Genomic DNA, 23,909 nt, shown 5'->3' with positions numbered 1-23,909 from the left:
ATTCACCCCCAACTGTTCTCAGCCTTTCTTCTGTCACTGCTGATAACAGCAAGTGTGCTCACCAAGCATGCAGTCATAGCCACAACTCACCGCAGCAGCCGTGGCCCAAAGCAGTTGGCTTGCTGAGCGGCAGCAGCAGTGGGGACAGTTGTGAGCAGGCGCCCCCTGGAGGCAGCCAGCTGGTCCCAGGTGCTGCCACTGGGCCAGCCCACCGAGCAGGGGGCATCCCCAGCCCAGGAGGGTGGGGGGCGCGAGTGCCTGCTGGCCGAGGTTCCTCCTCCACTGTTCAGGTTGCGCGGAAAGTTGTGGTAGCTGGTTGGAATGTCAGCGTTGGGCAGTGCTGCCCAGCCGCCCGCTGCTGCAGAGAAGCTGTCCAGCAGGCCTGGCGTCGCCTCGTATTGACTGCCACCACCGCAGCCATTCCAAGGACCCGGCTGGTACATGCTGGCATGAGCCCCACTGGCCTGTGGCGCCATCCTGGTGGCAAACAAAGTGGCATCTGCTTAAAGGGCAACTCCAGAGGTACTTCTTCCTCTCGTAGTAGCAAAAAGGTGCTTTTCAAAATAAAAAAATTGGAGGGGCCACTCAAGCTCCCCCTTGAGCGTATGACGCGATAGTTTCCGTTGGCACATCGTTCTCGACAAACCCGATGCAACGAACGCCAGCATAGCTTCCGCGCCGAAGCAACAGGCAGCAAGCCGCAAGCTTCGTGGTGAATGCGCCTTGGATGCGCGCTGCATTGTTCACTGCTCACCCCGTGATTCCTGCGTCCCTGCACGGCCCCACTGCGCCCGAAAGAGACAAGCAGGAGGTGCTGCGTCGCACATTATCTGTTGGGGCAGTGGCGTACATTGCGAGGAGGAGGAGGAGGAGGGAGTGGTTTTAGTGGGCACCGCCTGATGGCGCTACGTATGCGCCAAGCGAAGAGGAAAAGTGGCAGAAACGTACTTTGCTACTCGTTTAACTGCGACTTCTGTAATTTCAATGCTCATAATTACTAATATTATTATGGGGGGTTTAGCCCAGCAGCAGACGGGACAGGCCGCAGTCAGAACGCACACCAAACCAAATCACCCCAGCACAAACTACCACGTCCTCGTCGTCGTCAACTGCTGAGCATCTAAACAACGTCGTCTTCGTATCGCGACTATGCACCGTAACAATATACACCACAGTAAGTGTCTCTAAACCACTTTTCTAAGATTCTAAGACAACACCGTATTCACTAGATGTGCCTTTGTTCATTCCAAACCATCGAGCTGGCGTGGCAGAGTAGCGTGCTCGTCTCGCACTCCGGAGGCCCTGGTTCGATTCACTAACTCGACCAATTTCTTACTCAGTTTCATTTATTAGTGCTTCTGGGATTTTTTGCTCACGGCCAACGCCGCCGACACCAGCTTTCCTGCGACATGGGGCCATTAACGCTGTCGCGTTAATATATACCAGTTACGAGTGAATCAATATTATCTGGCAAATACTAGCCAGGCTGAATACAAAGTGTGCAACTCCCGCATCCCTTTTCTTTCTTGAGAAACACGCGCACACTGAATACAACTAACTGCAAACAAGAGTCATGTTTTCTAGCCCAGGAAGCGACCATCAGCAGTCCGTGACATGAGGGCCACCCATACAAATTGCTCCATTGAGGTCACGAAACAGAAACCTCCAAATTTCTTTTGCACTGAAACAAAGTACGCCATGCAGCTGCGAAATTCAACATAGAAAGGTTGAGGATAACCTACAGTAAATGTTCGCCGCCAACCATCATTAGGCGGGTTGCCTACCCTGGGTGTGGCATGAATTAAGCCCCCTACTGGAGAACACAGCTTTTTTTCAGCCACAAGAGATTGTACAGGCGGCCTTGCAGGAGTGGATTGTAGGGGCGTGCTAATATTCGGAAATTTTGGATACCGAATCAAATACCCTCCTATTCGATTATTCGAACAAATCAAAAAGTTCATGTTCTAAGTTGTTCAGAGTTATTTGAAATGAATCGAATATGTCCTCAAGTTTTCGAATATTTTTCGATTAATTGGCACAAGCTTTCAATAAGGAGGGCTGTATTTTTCTTCCGCGACTATTCCAAAAATGCTAACTGCAATCAGGGTGCGTGGGATGGAGGGTTCAGCACCGTGATGCAGCCCATTCACGTGGCAGTGCTCATGATCCTCATACATGGCCTCAAAGATTGGACGCTGCAGCACAGCTCAAGCAGGCTCAGCAAAGCCTGCCTTTATGTCTGATCATGCATCACCCGTGCCCATGTCCATGCCTCATACATAGGGTTGTTCGTTTTCGGGTTTTATATTTTTTTCAAATTCGGGGGGTAAAAATCGGGCGTTATTTTTCGGCTTGATAATAGGGGAGAAATCGGGTTTTTCGTGGAAAAACACCGAAATTCGGGTTTTATCGGGTTAAATTTGCCCACTAATAATTTACTCGATTTGCTCTAACCGATGGGTAACAATTAGGGCTATATTTTGTGCTGCTTTCAAGAAAGTATTGCAAAATTCGGCACTTCTTTGGTAATTAATTATTACTCGCAGTGAGAGGCAGCGGTCAGTTTTAAGAAAAGAAACATTTTCTTCACGAGGGCTGGTCATCGACGTTCTACACGTCCTTATTAACATACATAATCATCTGCATGCGCAACATCTCGGTTTCTATCCGAGACCTGTCTGGTCTCTGCAGGTACCTTAGCTGAGAGAACGTTCGCTCAAAGTCACAGCTGCCATTAGCTAGGCACAACAATGACAACGCTGCATTTGCTAGCCTTGGGTAACGCACAGTTGCGTCGTTCCAGTAGTCCATCACTTCAACACCTTCATTTGTGGGGCTTGCTTCCAGCAAGTAGGGGTTAAACTCCACACGAAGCGAGCCTACATCGTCCATCACGGAAATAAAGAGAGGTCGGTAGTCCTCAAACGACTGACTCAGCAGCCGCTTCTGGAACGGATCGAGTACGACTCCCAGTTTCCGCAATGTCAACTGGTTTTCTTCTTTGTCTGAGACGTTCCGTTTCAAAGTGCAGTCCCATTTTGTGGAGATTTTGGCGCTGTCTTGTCTGTCTGTCGGCCACCTTGGCCGCCTCCCGCCTGCGCGCCAACAGGAGGCACAGCAATTCCGTGGCCACAATTGTTTCAGAAATCGGGAAAAATCGGGTTCTACCCGATATTTTAGGAAAACGTTCGGGGTGCAAAAATCGGGTTTTACCCGCAAACGAACAACCCTACTCATACACAACCTCTTGCCAGTCTCATGTACTAAAGGAGTATAAACACCTAATTTTGGTGGCACGCTTTCTTCTCTGCAATGATGTGGAAGACACTACTATGCATGAATCACCATGTGGTATTCGCCTGCGACCGCTAAATAATTTATAATGGAATTTTTCTGTCATGCTGTTTCTGTTTCGGTTTCAACAGCTGAACAATTGCTGTGACGTTAAAGTGCGGTTATATGTCACGTGAGGCATGGAAAAACTGATATAATCACTGCTTCATCGTCTTAATTCACCTCAGTGCTGAAGCTAACCATTCTCAGCAGCTGGAATGACAATGAATGCAGAAGCAGTGATCATATTGGAGTTTTTTTCATGCCTCATGTGACCTATAACTATAGACATCATTTGGCTGCTGAAACCAAAACCGAAACAACATGGGAAAAAAAATCAGATCATAAACTATTCAGGAGACGTAGGAGAGTACCATATGGTAATCTATGCATGTATAATAATGCCTCATGCATCATTACAAAGAAAACACGCACCCAAAAGTTAGGTGTCTGTACCGCTCTAAGATGTGGCGCTAGTTTATTATCTTCTGTTATCAACAGCAAAAGGTACTTTTCCTATGTGCATAACGTGCGAATGATAAAGTTAATCCACTGACTTCGTGTTGCGACCCTCCAAATGGAGATCAGTGTTATGTCTTTTAATAGACACAGCCATAACTGTGAAAGCAGCTCTTCGCTGTTTCTCACAATTGCTCGCTGAATATTTGCACAACTAGCGAATGTTTGTAAAAATATCTGATTCATTATTCAATTCGGTTTGGAGGCAAACCTACAGTATTTGTACTCGACTCGGTTTGGAAAAAGTACTATTCGCACACCCCTAGTGGTTGTTTAAAACATCACAGGACCTCACCATGCGACTCATCCATGCATGATTTTAAGGTCCTTCACCTTTTCTGGTAAAAAATTTTCGTCCTGTACGCTGAGAACAATTAATAATAATCTGCAGATTTTCACGGGCGACATTTAAATGATGCTTCAGAATGTACTTCATTGGTTTGCCATGATGAAACTTGTAGCGCTGGAAAGACACGGGTAGATAAGAAGTACATCTGTCCAAGTTAAGTTTAGTTAATCTTATTATGATAGGCAGTGGCCAGTTTCAAACCATCGTCTGCAGAAGTTTAGCCGCAACAACGCCGCAAAAAGAGGCGCAATGTATTATTGACTGGCTTCTAGGTTACAGACGAGCTTATCTATTACAACTTTGTTGTGAAAGCAACACTACTGGAGCCCGGCTTGGCTCGTCGCGTATGCTCGTGGTGGTGCGGCTACCAAACGACCTTGAGCCGCCGTTGCCCCGCGACTGCCTCAGCTGCGCTCCAACAGATGGCGCCGCGCCACTGCTGCCTGTTTTCCTGCGAATCCACACCCCGCAAACTTGTCCTTGACGATCTTGTGCCGTTGCCTAGCAAACCAAGTTACCCACGCTTACTCGAGTTACTCGGGTGAGCTTGGGTAATTTCGGAAGAGCGTCGCGCCAGCTGCGCGAGAGGTTGCTCAGGAAGAGCAACATGGGTTGCACAAAGCCTATGGGTGGCTGTGATCGAAACAGGCACCTGCCAGTACAGTGGAAAACCTTTTAACCGCTGCGTCAATGCGCAGGTAGGGGTATGAGGACTCAACGCCATCTATGAATGTTAAATAGAGAATGAAAAATTCTGCACACATGTGCATTCACCCTCTGCTGGTTTCGCGTCGTGCTCTTAAGGCGGAGCTTAACTGCCCCCTCCAGTTGAAGAATGAACACCTGCTTTCGCATGTGTTCTTGGTTTAATTATGTTAAACCCCACCAATTTTTTGTATATGTCGATGCATCTAACTATTTCACAATTCCCACTGAGTGCCACATACCCAGGTTGCGTTCTATTCAAGGTAGCCTGAAACTACTTGACTCAGGGGCAGCTCAGAGAAGCCAGCTGTGCCAAGCAGGATGTGAAGCAGTGTTGAGAAGGCACTGAAGGTGTTAGGTGGAGAAGAAAGGTAAAGAAGGGCTAATGAGCGCGGGACCAAGCAGCTCGCTTGATTATGACGCACGCATCTGAAGCGCTGCCTTTCAGTAATGTGGAAGAATCCACGAGTTTCTTGTTTTAGAGTGCCACCTGAGTTTTTTTTTTCGGGCCGTCGGCTATGGCTGGCCTGAACTTTGAGACTGTCATAACAACATTTATTTTAAAACTCTCCCGCTTTCTCAAACTCCTGTCTCGCGTTATATTCGTGCGAGTAAGGTAAAATGGTCATATTTCCATCACAGGATCAAATTCCGTAACAAATGCTTCATTATCCATGGAATCATGGGAAACTAGGGGGCATTATCCATAGTTTGCTTTGTACCACAGGCTTACCGAATTTTGATGAAGGTTTCGATATTTTTTAGAAGCATCAGAAACTCATTCTATTTTCTGACTAAAAGAGAGATCTGTAAGAATCATGCACACTGCCTATGACGGACTTATTCTCTACTGCGATGTTTTCTTTGGCAAACATTATTGGAAACACCTTTGAAAACACTGCAGCAAAAAATAAAAAAATCCACACCATCTATCAGATGCGCTATTAACCTAGCTCCACCCCGTAAAGCAGAGACCCTTTTGCATATTCTGCTTCATGAATCCTACCACGAAAGAATGCTTATGCATGGAGAGAAATTGCGGTGTTAGCAACATAAAGGAAGTGTTAGTTTAGTAAACTTCAGTTTAGTGAAGCTGTTCAGCAGCCAGTACAGGCTATTTATTTATTTTTCGAAGCATATATTTATGCACAAGTTCTACACATTCCTTGCTGCTTTGGCGAGTTCTGCGGGACAAATTTGGGGCTTTTAATATTTTTTCATGGACTTGAGCAGTAAAATGGTTTGGTTTGGTTTATGGGGTTTAACGTCCCAAAGCGACTAAGGCTATGAGAGACGCCGTAGTGGAGGGCTCCGGAAATTTCGACCACCTGGAGTTCTTTAACGTGCACTGACATCGCACAGTACACGGGCCTCGAATTTCTCCTCCAAAGAAATTCAGCCGCCGCGGCCGGGATCGAACCCGCGTCTTTGAGCAGTAAAATATGCTGCATGATTTTCTCATCTTGTCTAGCTTTAGAGTGAGGCTTCTATGCCATTGCAGAGGTACAACTGCTTCGTGGTTCTTTTCCACGTAAACATGCAGATTAGAAACACAAAAGTGGTGTGAGAACAACAGCGATGTTGTTGAACGAGCAAAAACAAACAATCATGCTGTACCTTTCCACTGTAGTCTCAGCACCACGCAGTGGCCTTATGAGCTTCAACTTTATATTGGGAATGAAGATTCATTCTGGACCATTGCATTTGAGTGGCTTCAGCGATTCCAAAGCAGAACTTCGACAGCATAAATAATGCATGCAGGGGATGTTGTCAACTGTCAACCAGTGATGGAGGTGTTGCAATCATCCAGAGCATCATGTGATAAGGACCACATGTAGCTGTGGATACTTTCAATATTTTAAAAACATCATGTCTTAATTAAGCAACCAACGTGACTCAAGCGTTGGTTCCCCGGGTTCCCTGGCAACCAATTGCTGATGTCACCGGTCATTTCCCAGATCCTGCTCCCTGCGTCATTTTCAAGCTCCCATGGTGTGGAAAACTGTTTGAGAGAAATGGTTTATGGTTTACGGGGTTTAACGTCCCAAAGCGACTCAGGCTATGAGAGACGCCGTAGTGGAGGGCTCCGGAAATTTCGACCACCTGGGGTTCTTTAACGTGCACTGACATCGCACAGTACACGGGCCTCTAGAATTTCTCCCCCAAAGAAATTCAACCGCTGCGGCCGGGATCGAACCCGCGTCTTTCGGGTCAGCAGCCGAGCACCATAGCCACTGAGCCACCGCGGCATAGCTTCAAAGTGACTTTGACGCTATGACCGAGCTGAAGAAACAGCAAATACATGTTGATGAATTTCGAATGAATAGACAACCAAAGCCCACGAAATTTCCGACCTACCTGGGCAATGTGTCGAAGGCAGTGTTTCCCTGGTGGCTGTCGGCAGCTGCAGAGTACGCCTGCTGCTGCTGCTGGTCCCCCTGCTGCTGCTGCAGGGAGGGGTAGCCTCTGGTGGCCAACAGGTGTTGCAGTATCTGCCGCTGCTGGAACTCGCGCGCTGCCGCCAGGTTGCCGCCACTGCCATGGGAACCAGGCTCCAGCAGCCCCGTCTGCACCAACAGCACAGTTCTCACGAAGAGTGTCTCCCCAACCGCTCCTGCCGAGCAGGTGACCAGATTCCCACTGTGCTAATCACCTGATGCGGTGCATGGCCGACACCTGCCCCGGCCAGCTCGAGCTCAGGGTTGTGCAGGCTCAGGGGCGGTGGTGGCAGCAGACCGGCAGTTGCCAGTGGCCAGCTGGGCCCCAGGGAGGCTTCGGCCCCACCCAGTGGCTGGCACTCATCGCTGCTCACAAGCGGTGGCAGCTGCTGCAAGTGCAAAGCCCACACTTCCATCCTGCATTGCACCTCACTCTGCAAACCTGGACAGCCTTGAACCCACTACTCCATTCGCAGTTTCATTCATTCATCTCCCAAGCCTTCTAATCTCGCTTGTCCGCCAGACTCTTCATCTTCCACATAGCTTGTCTTGAAAGCCACTTTGTCAGCCTCCAGGACGACCAGTTATCTTTTCTCGGCATCATTTCTCAACAACAACGCCCTATGCCCTACACTGCTGTTAAGAGCAGGAAAGACAGCATACATATGTTGGTCAAATGTTTAGGGGAATCCCCCAAGGTGGAGTAGATTTGTAATAAGGGAGTAATTACTCATTGGCATCCACCCGAGCGCAGCCATACGGCTACAAAGGAAAGCTATACAGCTTTCTCAGAAACTTCGTAGTTAAAGAAAAATTCGTCCTGGTCCGGGGTTCGAACCCAGGACCACCGCTACACCGGAGCAGTCGCTCTTTAACTACGAAGTTTCTGAGAAAGCTGTATAGCTTTCCTTTGTAGCCGTATGGCTGCGCTCGGGTGGATGCCAATGAGTAATTACTCCCTTATTACAGCATACATATGTGTAACACACCCAGAACAGAACCATGACAGTGGCGCCCCCACCTGCTGCTGGTTCCTAGAAGCAGAGTGGTGGTGCCCTCCTGCTGCTGCTGCCCCGAGGCTTCCCAGGTAGCCCAGGGTGTCCTGGGCAAACGCCTCCGATGCACAGGCCAGGGCCAGGGCACTGTGGGCCTCCACTCTCTCTCTGCTGTGGCCACTGGAAGCAGCAGAGCGGGATTCTCACTGAAGGGTTCTTGTACCTGATGATTCACAATCTGTTTCTGGAGTTCCACTGCAAAGTGCACTCAAGTGGTTCACGCTAAACCCTAGAATTTCTTACCATTACCGAGAGGAAAAGCTGGCGGCGCTGCACTTCAGCCACCATGGACGCTCAAAGCATCATGGGGCGGTGAGCTACTTGTTGCGGCATAGTCGTAATTTTTTGGGAACACGGAGTGGCACTGCTAAGATGTTTCATTCCGAAAAGGCTGTTCATGTGTGCGCAGACGACTTTGGTGCGAACGCAAAGTGCAAAAGCCATAGTAGCGAAACCGCAACAGCACACGACGCCAATAAAAGGCTTTTCTTTTCTGAAATGCCATTAAAAAAACCTTTTATAATGTTTAAGCAGCAACATTTTTTCTGTAAACATATTTCCTTTTAAAAGTGCACCTGTTAAGCACAAAATATTAGTTTTTGTAGTGTTCAATACTTGGCCAATCTCTTATTTTGAACAAACTTTGCATTTACATGCTTTTCTGCTCATTTGTTGCAATCATTAGACAGGATATTGAATGTTAGGACATTCTTGATTATCGAACAGCGTCCATTTTTGCATTATTTTTTTGGCCAAAAGTTGTAATTGTGCAGTCGCTAACTCACCGGCCCAAGATGTTTAGAGCGCCCAGGGTGGCTGAAGTGGTCTTGAGGGGGCTCCACGCAAACTCCCATCGATGGGGTGCCAGCTTTCCCGCTAGGTAATAGTAACTCTATGTGCTAAACCAATTATCTGCCATAGACACACGCCTTTACAACAGGCACCCACGCTTTGCTTGATTCTAAAAAGCCGTCAGATGCGTCAGCTTTCCACCTTGCATTCTGCACAAATGTTCCCAAGGAGCTTGCACCTCTCTACAGTAGATTGCCAAATGCTGACCAATGCTGGTCCCCCATTAAAGAGCATAGAGAAAGTAAGTCTGACCATTGCTCCACCAGGACACAAATGCAAGTAGTTCAGTCATCAAAGGCAGCCAAGAAGTGAGTGGCTTTTCTTTAGTTTATAGGCCCTAAGAATTAACTGGCATGTTTTCTCATTCCTTGTTTTAATGGCAAGTTGCAGCCTTAGGAACACAATCCTTCGAGAATTACATACCAAATATACTTTCAGTATGCCACTTCAAGGGTAAAATTTATTAAGGAAGGGGGCTGTGGGATAAATATTTCACTATTAAGTTTTTTTCAGCTAAACAGAATGGAAAGTTGGGCTAGATGGATGCTGTTCATGATGGATTAAATTTACTAAATTTGATAGACCAATGATATCAAAAGAAATAACTCATGTTCACATGACAATCTTATTATAAAAAAAGTTTAAAATTCCGAAACTGACCACACAGACCCATGCTCGTCATTCCTAGTAGAAAGGAGTACTATACCTTGCCCAAAACAATCCCAATGTACACAAGAAGTGAACATTTTGAGAGACCTACCATTGAAAATTGAAGCACAAGCTTCAAAATGATGCTCCACTTCAAGTGATAAAAACCATTCCTCAACCGGCACCATTTTGCTACCACCTCAAACTTCATTTCATGCCCTTTCTTTTGACACCTTCCAAGATGGCATCAGAGCAGTGCAGCCAATGCATGGCTGTGCGTTGTATCATCCCCAAAATCAAGATAACTACTTCCACATTACTGAATACACAAATGGCATTTGTATTTGATGCATAAGAAATGAGAGTGACGAACAAACCTTTCTTCGTCAGTCAGAAGTTAGCGCCTGTGTTGTTGGTGTGTGTTCTCTCCCCTTTTGTCCGTTGCCCTGGTTTTGCGCTACTCTTATGTTATGGATCAATACCAACCTGCCCAAATTTCCACCCTGGTGAAGCATTAAATAAACGTTCATATTAAACCTCCCCTACAGCGGCACAGATACTGCAGAAAGATATACTGCCAGAGAGGATGGTCTGGCAGCAGCTCTAGCATAACAGCTCCCCCAAGGCACTACCCACATGTTGCCATTGCCAAAGCCGGCCGCTGCAAACCCGTAGTGGCCTCCAGTGTTCCTGGCTGTGTGCTGCTGCTGCTGCTGGGGCATGGCCTGCTGCTGTTCGTCGTCCACCAGGCGTGCCACCATGTCGACCAGGGTTGCCACCCCTTCCGCGGATGCCTTGGACGCCCCACTGCCTGCCGCTGCTGCTGACAGAGGCTGTGCAAGAAGAAGAGCAATCTACACATGTGAACATATTCCACCTCACTAAAGGGCACCCGAAAGTTCGTTTTGTACTGCCAATAACACAGCCTGAATCAACTAGAACCACACTGGCTGCAATGGTTCTCAACTCGTGCTGGTCTCTTCTGAGTGGATAGAGATAACTGCGTCGTGCCTCCCACTGCGCCCACTCCAAGGCCACATGAACCACATGTCCACTTTTGGGCTTGGTTTGATCAAGCTGATTAACATTGTTACGTGGACGACACTTAGCTTTTAGTTTGCCATGCGTTATGAATGGGGAGCATCTGTTCACAAAGAGTTACCTTAAGGAAGACACAGAGTCACTTGTTATACCACACATTGCTTGCGCAAATGCAATCACGTCACACCAAAATGTACACGCACTGCAGAGAAGCTAACATCTCTGCACTGTCTGGTACTCAATTGCTGTTGTAAGTCCTTCCCTCTCCAACCAAAAACTTTAATTTGAAAAAAAAAAGTCATATTTGTAGGTTTGTTATGACTGCAATTAACATGCTGCCACACTCACTGTGTCTTGCCTTCTTGACCATACCATGGACAAATGGATGGATGGATACATGGATGTTAGGAGCCTACCCTTTGAAACAGGGTGGTAGCAACTGTTGCCATGCTTGGTATTTCTTTTTTTTAGGTTTTTGTAAGGCGATCTGTCAAACGGAACAGCGTCATCTAAAACTTCGCCATTTTTCTGTAAAAATAAATTTATTGCAGTTAAAAAGGGTGGTTAACTGAGCTAGTTCGTTCACCCTTCAGGGTGGTTGCGATAGAATTGGTAGAAAAATATGAACTGACTTTTAGTTTGATCAATTTTTAATCCTTAACTTGTATTCTTACATCACCACCTTGCTTTTGAGCCACTCCCAATTTCTTTTTTTTCTCTGGCTGGATAGTTCAAACCATTTGGGTGCAACAGTTTAGTTGGTGGTCCATTTGCCTGGTTGGGTGACCAGTTATTTCCCACTGCTACCACCAATTTCGGGCTCAAATGGTTGAGCCCGGAGGGTGCGAAAACAAATGGTTTTCAACGAGTTGGTTTCAGTCGCAAATTTCCCAACTGAACTCATTGTTTTTTTTTGTTTTTGTTCTTAGTCAGACCAGAGGCTGTAGCAGTCTTGCATTGATCGTTTGCCTAAAATACCGTATTTTCCGGTGTATAAGACGCACCCCTGTATAAGACGCACATGCCATATATGCAGGCTGTCATTGAAAAAGTTGGTATATAAGACGCACCCGTATATAACACGCACCCCAATTTAGCCAGTTAGGCTAGTGAGGCTTAATTAAACACGCTTGCGTGACCATCACGAAATTCACCGTACCGGTGAGAAATTCTTAAGCAAACGCTAAGTGATTGAAAAAGGCAACACTCACGCCATACCCGCCCACGTTTTAGAAAAAAGAAAGAACGAAAGAGCTCTCCCATATGTCCATAACAGCATTTTATTTCTACTTAAAACCTTCGAAGTCTTCATCTTCGAATGTGCTATCAAAAAGTTCGCCCATTTCTGAAGCCAACGCAACTGACACATTCTCTTCTCACTACATACACGGAGCAAAGAAAGTTGCAAAGTGTGGCTAAAAAAGAACGCCGGCTTGTCTTGGCTTGTCCTGACAATGACGAGAAGCATGTTTGTCGCCATCTTTTGGCATTTCACATTACTCTTGCTTGGGGCCTCCGAAATGGTGCGTGTTTGTGATCCAGGAAGTCGTCATCCCCGTCGTTTCATGATAAAGTTCACTTAAAGAAAGTGGGTCATGGCGGCCCACGAATTGAAGTATTAACCGTGTTACAACCGCGTCATTGGTAGTGATATTTTTTCGGTGAAAAAAACTTGAACAAGAGCCTGAGCAATTTCTGAACTCGCAAAAAAAGGAAAAATTAGCGTATAAGACGCACCCTTGTATAGGACGCATCAACAAGATTTTTGAAAAAAAAAAAGCCGCGTCTTATACACCGGAAAATACGGTACTTTTGTGCTCACATGAGTGGTTCCATTGTTGGTGGTTGCGAGACCAGGGCGCTGGCACGGACTGGGCTGGTTCCAGTGGGAGTAGAAGTGACCACTGCCGTTGGTGTTGCCGCTGGTGCTTGCACGCAGGCACCGCTGGGCGTCATGAGGGGACAGCATCGTTGCGCTTGGCTCTGACCTCCACCAGGGGATGGCACCCGCTCCATCCTGCTCCTGCCACCAGCCACAGAAGGCACCTTGCACAACGCTGCGCTTCAAGTACGCCAGAGTGCATGGCAATGCACATATCACAACACCATCGTCATCATAAGCCACGTAATACCCACTGTACGACAAATGCCTCTCCCATCTTGTTTATACAGCCTTATATATCCTGTGCCCGCTGCTGCCTAGCTACCCCCCACCCCCCAAAATTTCCTTGTCACCAGAGTCAGTGGACATGTCAACATAGGCATGGCTTATGCTGGACATGTTCTCTGACTTTAAAAAATGGGAAACAATACTGCCATTGTCTTGGATCACAAGAATACAGGTTGCACTCTCACTCAGATGAAGTTGGTTTATTGGTTTATTGGGGTTTAACGTCCCAAAGAGAATCAGGCTATGAGAGACGCCGTAGTGAAGGGCTCCGGAAATTTCAACCCCCTGGGGTTCTTGAACGTGCACTGACATCGCACAGCACACGGGCCTCTAGAATTTTGCCTTCAAGAAATTCAGCCGCCGCGGCCGGGATCGAACCCGCGTCTTTCGGATCAGCAGCCGAGCACCGTAACCACTGAGCCACCGCTGCGGGGCTCAGATGAAGTACAATTGCAGCAAACTGCAGGTGCTGAATGCACACAAGCAGCACGTCTAAAAGGTTCCATTCCAGTAAGAACGTTTTTGCAGGCTAATTGGCGCATCATCTCTGCGAAGGTTAACGGAAAAAAAGAACACACGACTGAAGGCACGTGTTCCATCCACTTCTTTGCTTTTGTTGTCTTTTTTTTATGGTACTAACCATACCAATAAAATTCCGGTGCCAGTCCTATGCTTTGTTGAATATACTCAACTGCGCGTTATGGATAACGATTTATGGGGTTTAACGTCCCAAAGCGGCTCAGGCTGTGAGGGATGCCGTAGTGAAGGGCTCCGGATAATTTCAACCACCTGGAGTTCTCTAATGTACGCTGACATCGCACAGTTTTGTCTTCATCGAAATGTGGCCGTCACTGTCAGGATCAAACCCAGGTCCCAGAGCTCAGTAGTCGAAAGCCCCAACCACTCAGCCATCAAAGCGGGGCATGTTGTGGATAATTATGTCAACATGGCATGTTTCAAGACCATCAAGCAGATAAAGCCCCATATTATACGTGAACAAATCGAGAGCATCCCTATGAACATACGGCTCATATTAGGATTATTCCAGAACAGCTTGAGTCAAAAAATGCAGCTGACATGCCTACATGTGCTCAAAAAAAAAAAAAAGACCATCGGAACAAGGAACTAGAGAGAAGAACCACTGTCTGTGTGGCTCCCCTGCCGTCCTAGTCCCTGCATCCACCCAGGCATCAACATTAGTGTCCGAATGTCAGCCAAATACAAGTGCTGCACATTTTGCGCAAAACTGAATGAAGTACGCAAACCAGTTGAAGACATTCAGAAAATCTCTTTGGTGTTGCTATAACCTCCTTTTTTTCACAGTACAGCTACGATAAGAGCTACACAGCACTGCCATTAATTCTGCGAAAACTGCCAGTGCAGAAAGGCACAGACGACTATCCAGCTGAGAATGAAGACCCTCCTGCAGGAGACGACTTGCATGATTGGTTTGGTTTGGTTTATTGGGGTTTAACGTCCCAAAGCGACTTAGGCTATGAGAGACACCGTAGTGAAGGGCTCCGGAAATTTCGACCACCTGGGGTTCTTTAAAGTGCACTGACATCGCACAGCACATGGGCCTCTAGAATTTCGCCTTCAAGAAATTCAGCTGCCGCGGCCGGGATCGAGCCCGCATCTTTCGGGTCAGCAGCCGAGCGCCGTAACCACTCAGCCACCGTGGCGGGGCCGACTTGCATGATTGTTGCTGTTGGGAAACCTGTTCAGTGATCACAACAGGGCAAATAAGATGACATCAGGGGAATGAGCAACTCCTGCTGTCGCAAGCAGAGCCGAGCTGAAGCAAGACCATCTCGTCTTCGTCCAACTTTCAAGAGACTCATTTCACTAAGGCACCATTACAACAAAAATGACCACCATAAGGCCCTTTCCGTCAAACTGAGAGTAGTTGCAGTAGAAGTGGCACAATAATAGAAAAAAGAGAGAGTTTTGTGCCATGGTCTCATGCTTTGGTGCAGTTAGGCACACATGACAGAGCAGGCATATCGCTTGAGATAACTGCTGCTACACCCCTGCAGTGACAAAAGTTCCGAATCCAAGCCGCGGGCCTTTGCTGGCACTGTTTAGGGAAGCTACCTGGTCGAGTGACACGCCCTGGTGAGGACTGTAGGAAGATGCGAGTGAGTACAGTGCCTCCATCGATGATGGGAGTCCCTTGCGACTGGCCTGCATCTCGGCCCAGCTTGTCGTCGAGCGTCTGGCATCGGAACACCATTCATCGCCCTGCCAGAGGTGAGAAAGAAGAATGTAACAAAAATGAAAACAGTGGAACAGCTCGCTATGACATTCATTCAGAGGGCCTGGTGATTTATCCAAGAAATTTTTTGCCAAAACAATTCACATTGCTAAAATGTGACACAGCTCGTCACTATATTGATTCCCTGCAGTGGCAGTGCCTGTGAACGATTGAGCACCTTCGCACTTCGGCGAGTCAATGCATTGTTGAGAAATGGGTGAAAAGATTCACGGGACGGTTACGAGTGAGTATGTTGCCAAGCATTAGCTGGCGTGACATAAGGGGGGAATAATTTCTGTTCTGCACTGCCGTGCTGCAGTGTATTGATGTCACTGCATGCTGACTGTGCGGCTGTTTGCAGTGCAGACACCAACACCGACGATTATGCTGCAAAGCCGAGGTAAGAACAGCTGTAAAATAAACTCAAGAAAAGCTGCAGTTACCATACCTTTTCGGAGCCTGTTTTTAAGTAAAGCACCAGTTCGTCCAAGAGTGTGCTTCCTAAGACAACAGTTCCCACAGAGTGGGTCCTGGAGTTCATACTTTGCTGCCGCTTCTTGAAACTGCTCCTTCATTCATCATTACCGTCACCATCAGCCTGTCTATGCCCACAGCAGGACAAATCCCTCTCCCACATCTCTCCAATTAACCCGGTCTTACACCAGTAGCAGCCACCTTATCCCAGCAAACTTTCTAATCTCACCCACCCAACTAACCTTCTGTTGCCCCCCACTACAGATACAGTTGCTACAGATATCTTCCAGTATTTTTACATGTGGCTCTTCTACACCCCGATTCCATAATACCTGCATGAATGCTGAGGTTTCCATTGAGTCAAATGCATTCTAGCAATCTATTGTAGAGTAGCCTTTATGAAAGCCTGCCTGCCTGGTCCTTTGATTGATTGAAATCTTAAGGTTCTGCTGATACTATTCTTATTAGCAATTACCTAATTGATTACCTTGCAAGAAAAAAACAGTAAGCTGATTGGTGCAATTTTTCAAGTCCCTGATGTCCATTTTCCTATGAGTTAAGATAATGTTAGCGTTCTTCTGAGATTCCTGTACGATCGAGGTCATAAGGCATTGCGTATGGAGGGTGGCTCCTCTGTTCATCCTAACTGTTAGACAGATGGCTGGATGAGATTAAGAAGTCTGGGAGGATAGGGTGGCTGCAGCTGGCACAGGACAGGGTCAGTTGGAGAGATATGGGAGAGACCTATGTCCTGCAGTGGGCGCAGTCAGGCTGATGACGATGATGACTACAGCCCATTATCTCTTGCATGCCCTTTATTGTGCTTATTTTCTGCCTGTTCATTGAATTGATATCAACCATGGCTGAGCACCATGAGTAGCAGAATGATGCTACAAGGTAAGTAACTACAAGAAAACCATCTGAGCTTTGAAGCCAGATGGACTCCTGGACTCTGTGGGGTATAGAATGCAGATCATGTGTGGCAGTGGATGGCAAGTGTATACACTCGTGCCTCGTTAATATGGACACTTTGATTCCAAACCAAAAGTGTCCACAAAGTGAGTAGTCCATAATAACAAATAATGAAGAACAAAAAGAAATATTGTTAAAAAAAAAAAAAAAACTTTATGATTACGGACTGCGTCTGTGCTTACTGGCTGGCAGTAAAGTGGAAATCTGACAATCTTGAAAGCTCGACGTAGCGAACAAAGAATCTGTTTCACAGCCATTCACGCAATGTGGAAAATGGTAAGACATGTCAACCAGGTGCCCTGCCACTGTTAAGCATAAAACCATAGACACACACAAAGCTAGGTCACTACTACAGCACAACATGAACTGGTGGGCACGTTGGTCAGACATGCATGATTTGCAGTGCAACAGCACAACAGCACGAGGCCAGAAGAACAGAAGGGACAAGACACAGCGGTGCCTACACAAATCATTACTACAGCATTTGCACTCTTGCACTGCCTTTTGCTGGTGTTCTCCACTCGAAATACAAGAGGCAGAACATCTGGTGGAGGCACTTGGAATTTCGTTCTCATTGCTGTTCATATTAACGGTACAAATATACATGGATTCCAATGGGCCCCGTGCATTTTCACCTTGCTCATTGTTCAGGCAGTAAGTTTTCATTTTACGAGGAGTAAATGCATTGAAAAATTTTGGTCTCCAGAAAAGCTGTTGATAATCTGAGCTTTCCATATTAATGGGGGTGTGTTAACAGGACACTGCTGTAAAAGCTGTTCTAGCTCATGATTAAAAAAGGTCTTAAAATCATTACACAACAGGTAGCACAGTATGCGTGATGTAGCTGACATATTTGGGGTATATTCAGAGCCGCACAGTCATACAGTAGGCAGCTGAGAAATATAGACAAGGTGTCACACCAGCTGCTGTTATAATTTGCGAATTCCAGAACTCCTTCACAAACAGACGAAGAATGGCAGAAGCTTAGGTGACGTAGAATTTAAGGCATGCTGCCCGAAATATGACGCAAGATACTGATTTCGATGGAATGCCGGCAGTCGGCAAAGAGTAACGAGCAAGCCGACCAGAACCGATATATCCCATTTCCGGCGCACCGTGCTTGCCGCCTTTTAGCACACCGGCATGACCAGACACGGTGTCGTTAGACAAAAAAAAAAAAAAAAAGTGACGAGAAGTGCACGAAGACGTACCAGCCGTCAGCCGCTATGCAGCGTTCTACGTACCATGCCGGCGTCCATGGATTCTGGTGGTGAGATGTACTGCAGATCGTCGCGGTGCGCCGCTAGCAATGCTAGATTTCGACGTTCGACTCACCGCATTCGAAACTCGAGCCTTTCGAATACGCGCGCCGCTCGCGGTGCGTATCGCAACGGCGGCGCTCTAGGAACGGACCGTTAGGACCATGGTTAGGACCGTTGGCAGTTGTGGCGGGAAGGCGCAATATGACCGCGCCGGCCGCGAAAATGGTAAGTCGTTCGCCGTCTTTTCCTTGTCCGAAAACGGTTTGGACGATGGTTACGTATAGAGAGGCTAGCAGCGCATGCTTGCACGATGCGCGTGCATCGACGAGAGCAGACGCACGTTCGAATGCGACCGCTCGCGCAACGGGCGCGCCCCCTTTCCCCCAGCGATCAGACGGTTGGTTGACCAGTCACAATTCAAAACGAGCCTAACGGAATTCATCCGGGCTTCAGCAGGCGACGTCTTCAGAAGTGACATTTCCTTATAAGCGATTTTGACCTGGTAGATAGTCGACCTCGGCGCATTAATTTGAACAATTTGAACACTAGGCAGCGTAGCGACGACGACGACGACATCTCAGGCCGACCGCGAATTCGGCCATGCGCAGCGCATGTATTGCGCCGCAGTCAAACACAATGTTGCAGCAACTCATATTAGCCGGCAGCAACCCCGCGAGCAGACGCGAGTGTAGGAAGCACATGTATGATCGCCGTTCCAGGTGGTGATGGCGGCTTCGCGAGAATCGATTCCTCGATGGACGCACCTGAGAGTCGAGGCGCGGCGAAAGACGGGCCTGCAGGGGTTCGGCGATCAGCCTCTGGAAGTCGGTCCATGTGCCACCCAGCGCCATGCAGGCCCACCGGCCACCGCCGCTCAACGCCGCCGTCGTGCAGTGCTTCTTCCCACGGCAGCAGGAGCAGCCGCGGCTTTTCGCGATCACGGAACGGCCGCCGAAAGCGCCGCCGCCGCGCAGCTCGTCGGACGTTGGGAGACTGCCTCTCCTCCTCTGCCTCTGAGCGTTCGATGCGGCGCCTTTCCTCCCGCGCTTCCTCGCGTCCTTCTCCCCATAGGCTGCGGACAGGGCGGAAGACGCGGGAGCCGCGGCGCAGTGGTCCCGAGCTACCCGAGCTTTGTACGACGCGCGAGTGTACTGGATGCATGCGGATTGTCACGGAGTAATAAGCGTAGTGAAGCTGCGCGCAAAGGTTTATCGTTCGGTACCTGTCCAAAAGTAGCATTTTTAAACCACTTTCGCAGAGAATTATATCAGTAAGAACTTTACTTGTGAGGTTTAACTCGACGCATGAGCTAGCTATGGGTCAACGCGGTTGGAGCTTTGAGTTTAAGCCTAGGGCCCTTCGCTCTCTGGTTTCATTTTTCTCCTGAATTCGGGGGGGGGGGGGGGGGAAACTCGGGCTATATTTTTTTTTTAAATTCGGGTAAAGATACGGGTATTGATCAAAAATTTCAGTACTGTTTTTTTTGGGCCGTTTTTATTGCACCCACAGGTGGCCATAGCTAGTTACAAACGAACGGCCAGACGAGGGGGCAGCACCAGTTTTCGACGAAGAACAGGAAATTTGCCCTTACACTACGGCGCATGCTCTTTGGCTAGGGTGGCATGCTGTGGCTGTACTTTGGCTAAGCCTGGTAAGTCATGCCGGCTTTTGCTGGCTAGAACCAAAATCTTGAGGCGCAGTCATGACCGCGTGAGTTGGCAGAGGCTTTTTCATTGATGGTTCAGGTGATCACTGCGTAAGTGATGTATTAATCAAACTGTATAAAAAAGAAAAAAAAAGGTTGATGGCATGTGCGCTTTAGGCAAAGTTTTGACATGCATGGAGGTATAAATATGCGTTATTTCTGAATAAAGTCAGCCGCGAGTATGAGCCCGTCCTTGCAGTTTTCTCATCCGTGTATTTTTTGTGCATTTCTCTTGCTAAGTATGTATTCGACCGACTCGCCCAACAACGTGCACTCTTACGTCCACCGGAGCTCTACGCGGCGGACGTTGCATCGAACACAGTTGAGCTATATGTGCAGCGTCATATACCCGGGACAATTCTCAGAAAAATTCTCAGGGCCACGCTCGACCATATGATGAGGGAACGTCCTCGGACACCCTATCAATAAACTATCAATAAACTCTAAGAACCAGTGGGAGACCTTTCTACTGAGCTCCGACACGGAGACTCAAGCAACGATAATCCAACTGGCCGAAGACGCTGCCACCGCCTGCGAGACAATGGCTGCCGTCTAAAGCAGGGGTGTCAGCCCCACAGTGTGGGAATAAAGTTACTAACGATGATGAACACAACCAGCGTTCCATTGAACGCATCAAAGTGCAACACCTACCCCTTTCCGCGGTAGCGCGCGCATCTGATGGGATGCCGCTACCCTCCTCCTCTTCTCTGCGGCGCGGCGTTCTTGACTACCCTCTCCACTCCTCCTCACCTCAGCAGGTGGCACGCGCGGCGAGTGTGACTAGAAACGTGTGGAACTTTAGAGGCCAAATTGCAGAGCCAGAGGTCATACGCTAAAACTTGCCGGAGGGGATCATCTAATTTTTAAAAAATGTGTAAACAGTTTGGTGAAAGACCTTGTATATCGCTGTCGGTTAGACTGGATAGGCATATGTTCACTGAACTTGCAGGTCTCGTAAATATTCTGGTTGGTAGGTTGACATATTTAAGGCAAGAAGACGACGTTAGTATATTTTTTAGTTACATCGATCTAGCTTCATGAGTGCTCAAGTCCATGTTTCTATCACCCATAATAATGCAGGGGTCATTGCAGGAATTTCCGGATTCAATAAGTTTTTCCGTCCAACCTCCACTTAGCGGTCTGTACATCACGTAAACTGCACTTTTTTTCCTAGGCACAAAGTAAGGCACTCTACAGCGCTATTAAAATAGTACACTGAATTCACGAATTTACTCCTTTGCACAACTGATGCAGTTTCTTCGGGGCCGAGAAGAAAATATCAACCCCCGCTCTGTTTCCTAGCTTTTTCAGTTTGTGTGATACCGCATGTAGGTAAAGTATCACAGCTGCCTTTATTCGACGTTAATTTGTGGCGGGCCCATTTCGCGATTGTTTAAGTATGCCCTCTGCAACAGCAATAGACGATATGCGAAATTGCTTGGCGGTCTGGCAACACCGCGCCCACAACTTCCGGTTTCCATCTTGGCGCGGTCGAGCTCGTCGAGCTGGTGCATCGTTTGCTATGCGTACTTTCTTCTTGCGAGTGGAATTTCAACAGGCAAGCTTCAGCTGCTGCGTTGTTTTCATAGCTGATCTTTGACTAAATGTAGGTGCTTTCAATAAGCGCCAGCTTACTCCTACCGCGTCCTCAGCTTCGCTTGAAGTCTGGCGCTGATGATCGCAATAATCGGCACTCGAAAGTGGGTTGGAAAGTCGAACCGTGACCGTGTGCTGTTGTCGTTTTAATGCTCGCATTAAAGCACCAGTTCAAGCATCACGCATTATCATGGCTATTTTATTCCCAGGTGGACGTGAATTCATCTGGTAGGGTAGCGAGCGATTATTTTGCGGTAAGTGCGCACGTGTGTTGACAAACTTCTGTGATAGTGCGAACTTTCGTTCGCGCCGACGCCAGGAGCTTCGTGCATTGCAGTATAATCTCACAAGACCCTCGACCAGCTGCGTAATTCGATTCCTTTACTGTAATGTACAATGCGCATCTGCGGTTTTCAACGTCACCGTTTCAGAGCCCGGCGTCGGTTGATTTTCGCCGCAATTCGTTGAAACCGCGTCGTGCTTAAGACGCAGTTGAGGCGAGTATTGCGATGTTGTCAATCGATATTACCAAGAAGAAAGTGGGCATATATAATTGAAAATGTAAGCAAAGACGCAGTTTTTTTTTGTTTTTTTTTCAGATAAGCACTGAGCTACCGCGGCGGCTTGATTAGAGAAAAAGCGTGCAGCTGTAGGTGCCTGCACGGACTCGACACGCTGGTCAAGTTGTGTGTGCAGGGGCGAAATTAGCATGTTCGGTTGCTTCCGAAACTTAATTAGCTTACTCCCAAACTTGGACAAATGGCTTTGTTGCGAAGCAAGCTGTTGAAGCTTGCCACAACGATAATAAAATCTGACGGCCTGAAGCGTTTTCAGAACACTGTTGCACGAACTTTCTAGCTTAGAAATGCGTCCCTCCTTCATAATAAAGTAGCTATATTATTCGCTTCTTTTTTTTTTTAGAATTTCATCGCCGCAGATATGGAAGGTGTAGGAATCCTTAAGAAATAAAGCATTCGCACCTCAGTTTTTATACGTAGGGTTTATTGCTTCATATGCGTATGGTCCAGAGAGTTTGCTGGCCCTTCTAAAACTAATTGAACGCGGGAAAAACTTAACTGAACACGTAGCAAACTAAGCAGTAATCGGCATATGGTTCTTCGAGTGAACTTATTTCGCCACGGCACGAGCGATTGGCCCGCTCAAAAAAATTACCTTCTCTATTAAGTTGTTCAAGTATGCGTATATATATATATTCACGCCCGACCGGGGAGTTGATAAATGCACGAAATCGGCTTCAAATTTTGATCAGAGACAACAAAGGCTGTGGTCCTTATCTTAATTTAAACGCAAATCACCTCGAGAGATTTGTCAAAAATCAGCGCAGAAAGCGAAAGCTGCGCACTGATCCGCGTGCTGACACATGATACCTCGCATGGCGTTTTGTGTTACTAAAACGTTGGGACGGAGTAAAAAAAATAGAAAAGCGAAAAGCTGGAACGCACCTAGTTCTGGCACGCATCGTAGTGTCTTTTCACAGTGGAGAGGGTAGCGCAACACTGCATCGGCATTTTACTTTTCAAACGAAGCGCAGCCGTTTTAACCCAACGCTGGGCAGCGGTTTCGTTTTCTGTACCGTGCCAACATGGAGGACTTAGTTCTCGGAGCGTCGAGAGATGGCGCTGCGCATTTCGCATATCGTCTATTAGGAGATGCGCTGGATATCCGGCTTGCTCCAAGATTCGTGGCTTTCAAACCCCGTTCTGGCAGGGCCGTCCATTGCAAAATAAACGTTTCGAAGCTTGGCGCTGTCGTTCCAGGCGTTCAGCGCTGCCACACGGTCGACAGGCATTGACTGTGTACCAGGTTCTGTTTATGATGGGCATAGCAGAATAGCAGGTCAGCACCTCTACCAGATGTCACGTAGTGGTGACTGCAGTTCGGCGAGCAGGAAAACAGCAACAATGGCTTTCAAACGAGACTCTTTATTCAGACTGACTTGCGCCTGTAAAGAACTAAATGACTCGGAGATGGCGTAGTAACAGGTGTGCTCGACTCGTCGGACAGAACTGCCGCCGCTCTCGGCGTGCTGTATTTACAGATGATAGCAAACTTTCGAGATAAAGCGTGCAAAGTTACCAGAACATTCTGGAACAACGTAGAATCTGCTCCGCCTGGATTCGATCAATCGAGATAAATCTGGGTGCTTCTTGCATCAGAAGCAAAGTGATAAAGCGGCGTGCCGGCAGCTTTGAAGAATGAACAAACACTACAAAGATTAGTAGCAATATGTTTATCTTGATAACGTTAACGCACCACCACATGTTGCACAGCCCGGCAGGCGTATCTTCAGAAAGCTGTAAATTAGGAACCGATGGGCAGCGTGGAAGCTTGCGGAAATTCTAAGTTCTCAGGGAGAGTCCGTCATGATCAAATTAAATACGCCCATAATCGATGTTAAGTTGCAGCACTAGCTTGAGCGCGATTGAACTCAGTGGTTTACAGCGAAGAAAAAAAAACAAGCGCAATCAGGCTCAAAGAGGTACTACATTAACTGCGGAACCACTAATGGATGCTT

The 23,909-nt window shown here is 47.5% G+C and overlaps 1 protein-coding gene across 1 annotated transcript in view; it reads right to left on the bottom strand.

Moving 5' to 3' along the window:
• Positions 1-23,909, bottom strand: part of LOC149339841 (uncharacterized) — a 56,400-nt gene that overhangs the window by 11,759 nt on the left and 20,732 nt on the right. The window contains exons 6-12 of the mRNA XM_089551006.1: positions 15,205-15,351; positions 12,763-12,963; positions 10,536-10,732; positions 8,366-8,519; positions 7,560-7,733; positions 7,265-7,473; positions 91-477 (exon numbers count right to left, since the gene is read on the bottom strand). Coding sequence (XP_089407132.1) covers positions 91-477; positions 7,265-7,473; positions 7,560-7,733; positions 8,366-8,519; positions 10,536-10,732; positions 12,763-12,963; positions 15,205-15,351 — 1,469 coding nt within the window. The remainder of the gene's footprint in view (positions 1-90; positions 478-7,264; positions 7,474-7,559; positions 7,734-8,365; positions 8,520-10,535; positions 10,733-12,762; positions 12,964-15,204; positions 15,352-23,909) is intronic.

This window comes from Amblyomma mixtum, chromosome 6 (assembly GCF_055824585.1).
Source record: "Amblyomma mixtum isolate Tamu chromosome 6, ASM5582458v1, whole genome shotgun sequence".
In the NCBI taxonomy this organism is placed as follows: domain Eukaryota; kingdom Metazoa; phylum Arthropoda; class Arachnida; order Ixodida; family Ixodidae; genus Amblyomma; species Amblyomma mixtum.
Note: the sequence above shows the minus strand (reverse complement) of the source record. Positions and strands in the feature narration are given on the sequence as shown.